Source organism: Mizuhopecten yessoensis, unplaced genomic scaffold (assembly GCF_002113885.1).
Source record: "Mizuhopecten yessoensis strain PY_sf001 unplaced genomic scaffold, ASM211388v2 scaffold716239, whole genome shotgun sequence".
Taxonomy (NCBI): Eukaryota; Metazoa; Mollusca; class Bivalvia; order Pectinida; family Pectinidae; genus Mizuhopecten; species Mizuhopecten yessoensis.
Genome location: NW_018480017.1, coordinates 149,889 through 163,420, shown reverse-complemented (window position 1 = coordinate 163,420; position 13,532 = coordinate 149,889). Strand labels below are relative to the sequence as shown.

The following is a 13,532-nucleotide window of genomic DNA, read 5'->3' as shown; positions in this document are numbered from 1 at the left end:
TCATATCATAAAAATCATTGAAATAAATGAAATTCAATGCATTATATGATTCGACACTGGTTTTCATAATAAATCAATCATATCGCTTATGGAATTTGTAATCGATAAACAAAATTGAAAAGGGCAAACCGAATTATTTCTAATAATTTTAATTGATCATCAGCCCAATACCATTAATTGGACATAAAATTATTTCAACTGCAAGCTAAACTAAGCTGAAGAATACAGAATTTCTAAAAAACACAACTGTCAACAAGTGCTGTGTAAACCGTGTATGAACTGGTTTAATGTGTGACCCTATACATATATAACAGCACCATGTTTAGACAGACACTGAATCAGTCCCAGGGGTGTTAGACAGACAGTGAAACAGTCCCGGGGGTGATAGACAGACAGTGAATCAGTCCCGAGGGTGATAGACAGACAGTGAATCAGTCCCGGGGGTGATAGACAGACAGTGAAACAGTCCCGGGGGTGATAGACAGACAGTGAAACAGTCCCGGGGGTGTTACACAGGCACTGAATCAGTCTCGGGGGTGATAGACAGACAGTGAAACAGTCCCGGGGGTGATAGACAGACAGTGTAACAGTCCCTGGGGTGTTAGACAGACACTGAATCAGTCCCGGGGGTGTTAGACAGACACTGAATCAGTCCCGGGGGGATAGACAGACACTGAATCAGTCCCGGGGGTGATAGACACAGTGAATCAGTCCCGGGGGGATAGACAGACAGTGAATCAGTCCCGGGGAAGATAGACAGATACAACTCCCTATTGCATTTCATTTCATAATAACATTCTTACTCTGTCCATTTTTCAAAGCACAAATTAGATCAAGTCCATTTATACCTACACTACAGACAGCTAAATCAAATCATTTCCAGAATTAGAGAGGCCGATAGCTACCAAATCAAAGCCTTCAGTTCAAGGCATCACACACCAGACAGACAGTGGAGAAGTCGACCAAGCAAAAAACGCCACAAAGGGGACGTGAACGATACACAATATATATCTCCAGTGAAAGGGAATTTTATACAGTACCTTTCTGTCAAATACAGTGTATTCTGGGGAAATACTGATCAGTGCATAATTTGTGAAGTTTCATCAGACTTCAAACTCGTGAAAATTAAAATATTGAATTAGTACTGAAGTTCCTAACACACATACTGTACTATTTACAACACCTTTAGACACTTTATAGCTACACCAGATAATCTAGATATAGTTTACATAGACAATCCACAGACTACACTAGACAAAGTTTACATACACAACCAATGGACGTGTATTTATAAACAATACAGTAATTAAATACACAACAATAACTACAATGTACACATACGAATAATTCAAGGACAACCACTTAAGACAATAAATAAGCTAATGACCTCAGATGCCCCTAGCCTGCTCTAGCCTGTAGATATTGTGGAGAGTCTGAGTGACCTTTGACCAGAAGGAGTACATCACTGTACATATATCACAGTAACTATTAAGCTATCAGATAGCAATACCTGACTTAATGAGCAGACCTGTACTATACATACAGGTAAACAGATACCAGACAGGTAGACAGCCCGAGTCAAAAGATGACCGCTCAGTCAATACACCGACCTTGGAGGTAAACAAGCTCCTAGATCGTTGGTACTTGATCCAGTATTGACAATGCTCCCAGTCCTATTACCGATAGTTATGTCTATCAATGTTTTTAGCTCTGTATTTTTGGAGTAAAGCCCCACACCTATAATAGTATTTACAGGTACTTAATTACAATATTGACATCATTCACAGATCTTCCTGATTACCAGTGTGCCAATAATATTTACAACTAAATACTGAAGGCCACATTTACTGAAAACATAGTGAACTGTACGATTAAAGATCACATGTACAGGAATTTGACAATAAAGACCCCATGCACACTTCCATAAATTGGGCCATCACTTGTTTTATTATTGTTGAAAAACAACTCAAGTTAATTATTTAATAAATATGTATGTATGATCCCTCCTTTAAAGATACACCAGGTGTACAACATCAGATTAGGCCACCAGTATGCTTTTGCATGTATACGTATGGTAATTCTTTGTACTATATATATATATATGTATGATCACATTTATAAAGTACCTATGGTCATATTTATATAAATATTATGTATGCTTACTTGCCAACCTTTCCATGGGGGAAATTCCACATGCTCAAAATTACAACATAAAATGTGCATGTACATAGCCCCCAAGAGACAAAGTGACCTTTTAAACAGACAAATTTTGAGCTATTCTTTCAGAGGAAATCTTTATATCTTGGTCTATTTTAACAGTTTAGCAAATTCCCTGGATGAAAACACCAAAATTCTGAGTCTCCCTTCTAACAAGGGGAGATTTGGCAAGTATGTGTATGGTGGAACGTTACATTGGCGATGTCTGGGACATCCTACTACCCCAAAGTACAGAGCCTGATATTGGACAGACCCATCATCAACCCTCAATCACCGATCTGCAGTCTGACCTACAACACCACACCAATCCAATGATTTTCCTCCTACAGACATTGCTGACGATAACATATATATATCATTGACAAACAGACTGTGTTAGACACACAAAAATGTGTGTAAAAATGTTACATACAGTATATTAAGCTAACAAAAATAGATGTACACCGATTATTTATAGTCTGTATATATATAGTTCCTCGAAGACTATACAATGTATATTCCAATATATATATATATATACCATTAACCAGAAGCAAAGCTGACATCAGCCCACAGCTATGTATTTAAGACACTGGTATCACTGTTCCCCAGCTAACAGCTTACCCTAAATGAATATTTATCTAGCCGATCAGTATGTAAAATCTATCAATATAATAACAATTTAAACTTTTAAACTATCACTTACATTTGTCTAAAAGCATTCATTTGATAGTAAATCATTCATAGAAATGAACCAGAATTGTGATCACATTGATCAATAATATTTCATTTTAATATATATATCTGAAACACGAAGCTTTATATGAAAGTACATATTAATCTTGTTCAATTTTGACACCTATTTAATAATTAAAGCTGGGCTTAATTTAGCATAATAATCTTGTTTACACCAAAACTACAGCACAGTAAATTAATCCTTAAATTTTAACTTTAATGAGCAAAACCAACAGTAAGAAGTACTGGTAACAATCCTAATTAGGTATCATACATTAATTATCTTATCGTTTATCAGTAACAAATTGATAATTGAAGTAATTCTTACAACAGAGGACCTTACTACTCGACCGGATCCTGTAACGACACTCTAAAACTAGTAGTACAGTCAGCTACGACATTACACCTAGTTATGTATGAACAAGCTATGCAGGCTATTGCTTGTAATCTCTAACCCAGATAGATTCTGAGGCAGGTATCATTGCCCTACTGCGGCTGCAGACATGTATTTGAATGATAGAAGGATTGATATGAGCAGGACTGGCACTTGATCACAGCCCAGTCCTTGGATTCATTCACTGTAACACTTGAGCTGGTACATAGCTACATCATATATAACTTCACGCTCGTCTGTCATACATCCTCTAGCTCTGTCAACTGTCATAATTCCTCATGCTTACTAGGTATATATACACAGACCAAGACTACTTGGAATTATAAACTCACATGTTTTCATGGAGACAGCAATTAAAATCTTGAGACTTCTTGAACTGACTGAGAATGTAGATCACTCACATCAGTAAGTAATAACATGAATCAACTGTCGAATGATACTACAGGTTTCCAGGCCTATATTTAGTGTATTTCCCGATAGATAAGCTGTAAATATAAATACAGGTAATACACAGGTACATGAAGTGGGTTCAGTATAGTACAGCCAGGTAACACACCTAACAGTTCCAATTATGAACACTACAAAACAGTCAATGAATCACCAACACAATAGTTCTTCCTGATAGGAGGCGTACCAATCCTAATATTTAGATGGTCTCCTCAGTACTCATCACAACAAAGGGACAGGTATAGTAGGGTGTTCCTATCTAATGATCACAACAAGGGGACAGGTATAGGGTGTTCCTATCCTTATATTTAGATGGTTCACTTGAGAATTTATCACAACAAGGGGAAAAGTAGGAAGTTTCCTTATTTTTTGACAGTTGCCTTTTATGTATTGATCACAATGGGGCAAGGTAGCTATAGGGACAGTTGGTAACAAGTACTCATCCTTATATTACGATGATTCCTTGAAGTATTCATCACAAGGGGACTGCAGGTAGGCCTAGGCCTAGGGTGTACAGTGAACTAGCTAGTATTTAGATATGGTCCCCCTGATCAGGTACTGATCATACAACAAGGCAACAAATGTGGTATATCCTTATATATACAGGTAGGGTGTTCCTATCCTTATATCAAGACGGACCACTCATGTACTGATCACAACTGGGGTACAGATAAGGCCTACATGTGTTTAATTGTCTTATTTTAGACAGTCTGCTCATCACAACAGGGAGCCAGGATGTATCTTTTTATATTTAGATGGTACACTTATGTACTCATTAAGAGGACATGTAGGGTCATGGATATATACAAGCCCTTTCTATGGCCGATTATGGACCAATTCCCCTCTCTAATTTTGACATTATTTTCCCTTATTTTAGTTTAAAATTCCCCACATGTAACTAAAATACTACCACATGGATATCTGTCATGGTTCTATTGTGTTTTTATTTTTCATCAGTGCAACGACCAAGTGATTTATTTCATTTTTCCTGTACATGTGTTCATGTTGTCACTGTCAATATTTGTTTTCAACACTGTTTCTGGCTGGCCTTGTTTACAGTATATAATCTAAAGCGTCTATAATGAACAGGGAGAACCAAACAATTAAAGATGTCATCCATGCCCATCCCCCCTCCATACTTTTCCCTATTTCTAAAAAACGGTACTAACTTTCTATTCCTGCATTAATCCCTGAAGGTGAACGGTGGTGGTGGTGGTGGGAGTATTAATAATAATAATAATATATTATATATTAAAACAGTCCACTAGTGTAACTCTTTTTTTCTGTACGCCTATATGCAATGTGCATTTGGTAATAAATAGAATTGTGTGTACCTCTGGAACCCTCACAACAATTAGACCCATGTATGCTGTGCAACATATTAGGGGGTGAAGGGGTCATATTGTTTGAACACTTACATAATTCATTACCACCAATTCAGAAAATGAAGCAGAACATTTTTACTACCATCACCATACCCCGACATCATAGAAATGTATGATTCAGGTCTAAGTATTTGACAAGGATAACTTTTTAATGTAAAATAGTTGATAGGAACGCTTCATCATCTCACTCCATAAGAATATGTGTCTCATAAATTGTTAACACAAATTGTAAAGAGTTCATACAAGACTCATAAAAAAAATTAACTTCTATTTAAAACAAACTTCACAACCACTTTCTCTGCAACCTGGCATTCAAACTTATCCGAGGCAGATACAATTCTTTAGTCTTTGTCATTTCTGCAGTGTCAACAGACTACATAAATCTTGGTAATAATTGATTTAATTAATTTTAGGGCGTTTCCCGGGTGTTTCATAGTGCACTTCTTTGGGGAAATTTGTGTTCATCACATGTACATACACTTTCAAATATACATCTATGAAAGAAATGATGACATTAAGCTAGGACTCTAAAACCATGTATTTACTATAAAACTAGGTTAAATTTACATGTACCATACAATGTTTATAAAATCAGAAGTGGGTGGAGTTCTGGGCAAAACCCTCAGCATACAACCTACAGCACTTACTTAGTAGACTCACCAGCCGTTAAACTACTTACAGAGTAGATCTACAACTAGGTCACATACCGTAGATGTCCTACATTCTAATGTAAATGCACCAATAAATCAGCGAGGATAGTCAGATAGGACTGTTCATGATCATAGCCCAGATATCTCTTCCATTTTTGAAGAGTAAAGGACAATGGGCATGGGTAAATGAAAAGTGGGACACCTTAAATATACTAAGACATTGTTCTGAAACACAACATATGATTACCTCATATTTTCCCCATTGTAATCACACTGCCAAATTGAATTCACCACCAATAAAGTGGTATTATTATTGGATATTGCATTGGTCAGAGTATCAGCATAGCTTTATTTGTTCTCGCTCTTGTACGACAAAAGTTGTCTGCATAACAAAACCGACTAGATGACTTCCGGAAATAAAAAGTCTGAAGATTATTTACAATGAGTATCAGAGTTATAATTCAATTTCTTTGCTAAGACCCATGCCTGGGGGCACCTTTATTGGAGCTGGAGCCATTATTACATCAAATAAGGTAAATATAGACACAAGATGTAGTCAACAAACTATACATGGAGGAGTGAGGTATCAACTCCAGCCAGTAACAGTAAGATACTAGCATGTATAAAAAAACAGAGGCATTGTCTTAAAACACCAAATCATTAGACCTCACACAGGAAGTACTGTTTATATCACCAGATCATAATCTCGTACAGGACCATTTATTTCCTGTAGTTGATCATGACTTCTGCATTATCCTATAGAAGGCAGGTCTGTATTGATTTTTAGTTTATCAAGCCTAGTATTGTCATGTAGTTTATCATCAGGTCTGTATTGATTTTTAGTTTGTTATCAAGTCTATATTTTTTTTTAAGTTTGTCCGACAACATGATCAGATCTGTTGTCTTGTAGCTGGTCATCAAGCCTGTATTAATTTTTAGTTTGTCATCAAATCATTAAGTCTGTTCTGTCATGTAATTCCTTGTGATTACAGTTTCATGCCAATCCTTTATTCTGTCCTCAAATTCCTTTAAGGTACTCATAAAATTCTTGAAGTAACGTAATATACATGATGAAAACCAGTTGTAACGAGACAATGAAAAATGACTCATAAATAGAAAAGAAATCTATATTGATAACAAAGATCTATGACTTCGTAACAATTAGCTCAACTATTTTATGAATATTGAAAACATCAAACATGTAATTTTAAGCATTTATCTTACCTGTGTGTCCGACAGATACATTCCCTGTATAGATCATACCACCACTAACTACAGCCCTGCAGTACCCACTGGGTACAAATAATCTTAACATTTCAATGAGACTGATCATGATGATTCGACAGTGAATGAGTCACAACCTCATTTTCTATGTTTGAAGAAATCAATCAACGATGAGGACCTCCCTACATCCCCCATCCCCCCTACAGTTTTATTGATCTCTATACAGCTGGTCCAACACAATGAATCACACTATCATAACTAAAGATGACTTCATTCATACACTCAAACACAGACATTACAGCTATTTTTTCTCTAGTCAAAGTGCCACTACAGGTACTGCATCTTCCATTCAACCATTTACATTTTAAATCTCTAAAAATAGATATACAATTAAATCCTATTCAATAAACACATTGTATTGTATGTTTACAGACATACCCACGGAATCTCAATAAAAACATGGAAGCTGTGTTTACTTCTCCGTTTAACAACAAGTAATATGACTGCTGCCAGCGATTGTCACCCCATTTATATAACCATGGTTACATACAGTATGAGTTTGACTGTTGTTGGCTATGACACGACATCTAGCACCGACCATTAAATGAGTGTTCCTAAAGATTTACAGTAGATTTTGATTAACCTACTTAATCTCTTGGGCACGTACTCCAAGTCAATGGTTTATTGTAAGTTAACATCCTATAATTAACCTCTGTTGCTTCATCCTGCCATTATACAACTTGGGTTAATGACATTATCCTTGATATATTTCTATTTCATCCACGACAAACTTGTTTATCTAGGGTAACAATGTTGTACAAAGTTAAACATAAGAGTTCTTAATAGCAACACCAAGTCGACAGATGACAATGGATTATCAGCATTTTAAAACAATTTGAATAAAAATGCTAGCTCATCTGTAAGTCAAAACTTGTTATACTTTCATTAGTACAATGAGTTAATCAGCATATTTACATATATGTACTGCAACTACACAAATATATTTCTGCTGACTCACGTTTCATATTTCACATCAGCATGCTGGACACCAAAACACAGTATAATAAACTTACGATAATGAAATCAAACTAAAAGCCATTACAAAGCTTTAAACCAACTTCATCTTATTTACACATTATACATTTAGCATGTGTAACACTAGACTTGCCCAAGTCATTTCATCACATTCCTGACATCAACCAAAGTGTCCAAGGACAAACAAAACGATACTAACGTTGCTTCAGAACATGCAACAGAAAAATATAATATCATCCCCTGTCAGTTCAAATGAAACATATAACTGGGATATTGAACCATTACATTGTCCGATCAAAAATTGAGCCGTATTCTGGTACTTGGGTAATCGTGACCTAGATAGAACCATGACCAATATACCAACCTTCTATCTATAGTTACTGTCTTGGAGTCGAAACTTTGGAACGCAAACTTGTCAGGGGTCAAAACTATATTAACTAATTGTGAATGACCAAAATTGTCACTGTGTTTATCCAGAGAAGCAAAAACATATATGAAGAAATTTGCATGTTATAAGTATTAAATGAGTATATTCTAAAAGGAACATGTATTTTGTTGGTATATCGTTATGTATTAGTTTCAAATGCTCCTTAATTTGTGGCTACATGTTAAGTTTTATAATATCAGTACAATGATGAAGATATTATCGGTATTGAACACAACGGAATGTGTTCGGAACTATTGACAGAGATGAGAGGTATAACGTGTAAATTAACTGACTGGAATCTCATTAGATGTTATTTATGGGACAAAAGTACATGTCAACTTTATATATGTATGGTTGTTGTTTACTTTGCTAACCTCTCAAAATATGGAGACTACTTTATCATGAATATATATGTAGCATGTTGAACATTTATATTACTGTCTAAGAAACTTAATTGGTCCTGAACTAATCATCACTCTTATAATTTTCAGGATTCCAAAATAGTAAATAATATATAATATATATATTGTAATGTGGATGTCAAAACTTTCAACAAAATATGGTTTGAAATTTATATATCCCAAGAGAAACCTTTTAATGTTTGTAAAGGAATTATGAATATTAATAAATACTGTCTCCCGTCAGTCAGTCCCAGACTTATGATCATTCAGGCAAGTTTAATTTATAATCAATGAAGGTCGTCGTCTGTGACCTTCATCAGATGGCTAATTTGTGTTTATTATTAGAATCTACATGTATGAAATGAAGATTCACATCATTTGAACTGACTGGAATCTCATGAGATGTTATTTATGGGACAAAAAATATATATAGAGAGATTCACGTCATTTGAACTATAATTCGTCGGAAAATGTTTTTGTTTCTTTCTCCAACTTGATCAGATCTGAGGTTCATCAATATCCTGTGTGTTGGTTAAACATTAACAAAGGTACAATATCTTTAGGCCAAATATCTCTACCTGATCAAAACCAACAAAACTCCTAAAAGGGTGGAGTCCCTACGACAAACAGGATTCCTTCTACATTGTTAATGTTTACGGGGGTGAAATATATAAATTAACACACAAGTCAAATAAGTCTGCAGACTCGGTCACTAAACAAAAACAATGACAGTTTATCTGTTTATCTGATAGCTGTTCCTTTAACACCCCATGTAAGTGCTCTTGAATTATGAACTTGCAGCAAAGATCAGTAAACAACCTCCATAGCATAGCTAAGAATTCAGTTAAGCCTTCCAAACTGTTCTTAGTTCACCTGTTTCTTTTTTCCTTAATACTGTATAATATGATACCAATATCATTATGACTTGAACAGGAGTTCTGTTTAGGAGTACCACCTCACATACAGATTCTGAAATATTTCTCAAAGTTTGAAATAAATAAAGTGTTATTTTTATTATTTTTATAAAAAATATCAGAACTTTTCACTTCAAACCTGACCTATATCATTATAGTAAATAATATACAATTTTGTTTTCACTAGTTCAGACATGAAATCTTCTAACCTCGGGCATAAGAACTGTACATCCTTGGGCCAGGTTATATTATATAACAGTGTATTAAGTCATTGTTCATTCAAGATGTACATAAATATAAATTGCATTTAATGTAAGTTACCAACTACATTACTTACTGGCTTTTCTCAAGATTTGAAAAGGTATGCATGTGTGTGGGGTATATTTTTTACATTCACCAGTTTTTAAACAATAAAACTTGTTCTTTAGGATCCCAATATTCTGATATTTTATTTGCTACATATTTCTGTTGGTTATGGTATTGAAGTTTTATACTAAAATCTGAGTGACTACAGCAATACACTTTTCAAATTCATCCAAGACAAAGAACATGAATAAACTTCAACAACCTGTAAACATTCCATCAAACTGTCATCATTGTCACTAGTCCGTTGTTTAATTTGAACATATGTTGATATAGGTACATGTACATTATTAGTATATCTTGGCCTGTCAATGACTTACTCTGTTACAAAAATAAGTGTTATGAAAACAAAAAAGAGAAGCTGACAAAGAAAATTACAAATTCCTACATTACATATGACAAAGTAGGATAGAACATACACCCCAAGACGATTTAGACTGATTTGAGTTCATCAACCTATAAAACAAAGTTCAGTCCCCTCTACAGATAGCAAACAAAGTGATCCTTTGTGTAACATGATCTCTATTTCTGGAAGTGGAAGACTACAAACATCTTACCTCTCATACCAACTGGCAATAATGAATTTCACAACTCAACTCTTACAGTGCAGCCATACTATAGAGTTGGTAACCTGTTAATCAGTCCACCTACATATTTATTTACACACATTTTTTATATGACCGCCCCGACGGGCGTATCGTCTTCTGACTCATCATTTATGTATCAGCTGAAGGGGTTGCTATTTAGATTCTGGACACATTCCTTAAAAATTTACAAATAAAATTGGATCATTGAGTAATCTTTGACTTATTGTTTTGACAACCGTCGATAACTACGATGTAGTAACGTTTCCTGAACAATAATTTACATCTATATATAAATCAGTTGCGATATAAACAACTGTGACACAGAAATGAACAAGGCACCCAGTTTCAACCAATCAGATTCCCCGAGAGAGATGAACTATGCTCGGTCATGTCTGAAACTTGACAATTTTCAAAACAATGTCATCCCGTATAAACAAAGAAAATCACTGAGAAAAATACAGTAATTGAGAGAAAAACACCAAAAGATACTCTCGTATATATTACATTACTCTCCAGTCCCGATCGAAGGCTGTTCACAAAAAAATCTTTATGTATCATTGTTTCACTTCCCAACAAAACAAAATCGCCATGTTTTGACACACAATGGACCCGGCAAAATTTTGGCGTGGTAAGAAGAATCGGGGGGATCGACATCTCTAACACATGGTACTTTAAACAAGGATCATACGATCTTTAAATCGGTAGAGTATTTTCACACATATACTTACTTGGTGGATGAAAATAATGAATCGTTCTTCTGGGAAGACATGTGCGCCTTAGCGTCCCGCCATGACAAAAAAGATTTCTTGCCTCGATATGGACATGAATATATGATTGAATTAATTAGCTCGAAGCGCCACCTATCGATTCGGCGCGCACCTTGCAAACCAGCTGATTGGGTCTGAGCGTCCATCAGAGAGATTCCAGCGGGAACTTGAGATTTAAAATAAGAACTCAGTGCTACTGACTTGTTCTCACAAGCTGGACAGGAATGTAAGCGTAAACAACATGATTTAGTAGCCCTGTTCGCTTGTCTGGATTACTATAGAGAGATCGTTCGCCATGTTAAAAATAGATAAAACCGTCTCGCGGAATACAGTATAAAGTACTAGAAGACTGTACGGCTTACTAAGACGAGTCGAACATTTTAGAGAGTGTGTAGATTCATTGCTGTGCAAATATATTGAGTAAAAATGAAACTTCACAAACAATTAAAAGAAAAATCCACTGTCCACAACGAGATGCAGAAGTCTTTATCAAACCGCAATGTACATAAGTGTTTTTTAACAAAATCTTCACATATATATATGATTCGAAAATCTTGTTATAATTGTCCTCTGATAGTTTAACATTTAGCTTCCCATTCATTATACTTAAGGTAATGGGACTTCTGAGCTAAAGTTGCATTGTTACAAACACGACTCTGAATTAAAATTCTTGTATCATTTAACCTGTGTTGTGAAACTTTCCATCAATGCATCTTTTAATTATAACTGAACATTCAAGTGTTTTAATTGGATTTTAGAGACACGTCCGTAACGTATATTTAAGCATGCATTATGTGATTTTCTGACTTGAATATAATAAACATCTGTTGTAAGTGTCGAAATGGCATATCAGTGAGACGAAATTATAGTATATACATGACTTGGTTCGGGTGGTGGGGGAGGAGTGCAGTAAAAACTGTGGTTGATTTCTCATTTAACTTTCAGACATGGATTAATTCCTTAATTTAGGTGTGGGGTGGGGTTCATGAGGTCAAAGGTCGAAGTTTTCGTGGGGGTGGGGCGTCTGAGGATATGCTCTTGAGCACCCCAGAAGTAACACATCTTTTCTATGCGGGGTAAACATGTCAAAAATACGTAGACACTGTATTTTTCCTGGAAAAAAATAGTCAAGAAGCTCTCTTAAATTTTACAGGAATCTAAGGCCATTTTGATTCATTCATTTATCATATTCAATCATTTCAATACATATTATTTTCAAAGTCAGCGTACAAACAAATGACCTACGGAAACATAGCAAAATTAAAACAATTTCCAATGTAAACAAAAATGTGGTTCCTGTCTGTGATTTCGCAACATTAATTTGCGGCTATTATACAAACATGCAGTGTATCCCATCCTTTGTAATCATACATAATAATTCACGGTCATTGATGAATAGTGTATAAACAATATCAATAACAGGTGTAGTCCCAATAACAATAAAACACCTCTCGGATATTTCTATAGCGTCTTTTGTGATTTTTTTTATTAATCATATTGGAATTAGTGATAATTTCTCACAAACCGTGATACAATTATAGTGAGGGTTTCTTGAAGAAGTTGTAAATATATAAAGATTCGAAATTTAAACTGGTGATGTCTGGTATGTTCTAAACCTCTTAATGTGTATCAAACATCTTCTTCTTTTTTTTTTATCTGAAAATATATTATTTCTGTAAGTATGAGTGAGTACATGTACACTTAAATTAATCATATTTGAAAACTATATAGTTTGTCGTCGAAAGCTGTTTATTGCGTAGGTCTTCCTATAATTTGTGCGTTATTAAACTAACCTGTACAATATAACAATTGACACGTCCGTCCTTTTATTACTTTGACATTTCTGTACAATATAACCATTGATACGTTCGTCCGTTTATCACTTTGACATTTCTGTACAATATAACCATTGATACATTCGTCCGTTTATTACGTTAACATTTCTGTACAATATAACAATTGATACGTTCGTCCGTTTATTACTTTGACATTTCTGTACAATATAAC

At 35.0% G+C, this 13,532-nt stretch overlaps 1 protein-coding gene across 2 annotated transcripts in view; it reads right to left on the bottom strand.

Annotated features, from left to right (window-relative positions):
• The window catches only part of LOC110442256 (B-box type zinc finger protein ncl-1-like), a 30,773-nt gene extending 19,212 nt beyond the window's left edge, over positions 1-11,561 (bottom strand). Inside the window, exon 1 of one of the 2 annotated variants that reach the window (XM_021485764.1) lies at positions 11,487-11,561. Coding sequence is in view for 1 of the 2 variants with exons in the window: in XM_021485763.1 (XP_021341438.1) it covers positions 3,658-3,667 (10 nt within the window). In the remaining variant the exon portion in view is untranslated. Of the gene's footprint in view, positions 1-3,657; positions 3,779-11,486 lie in introns of those variants that run through there. The other variant, XM_021485763.1, reaches the window with a different exon arrangement.
• Between the last annotated feature and the right edge of the window lie 1,971 nt (positions 11,562-13,532).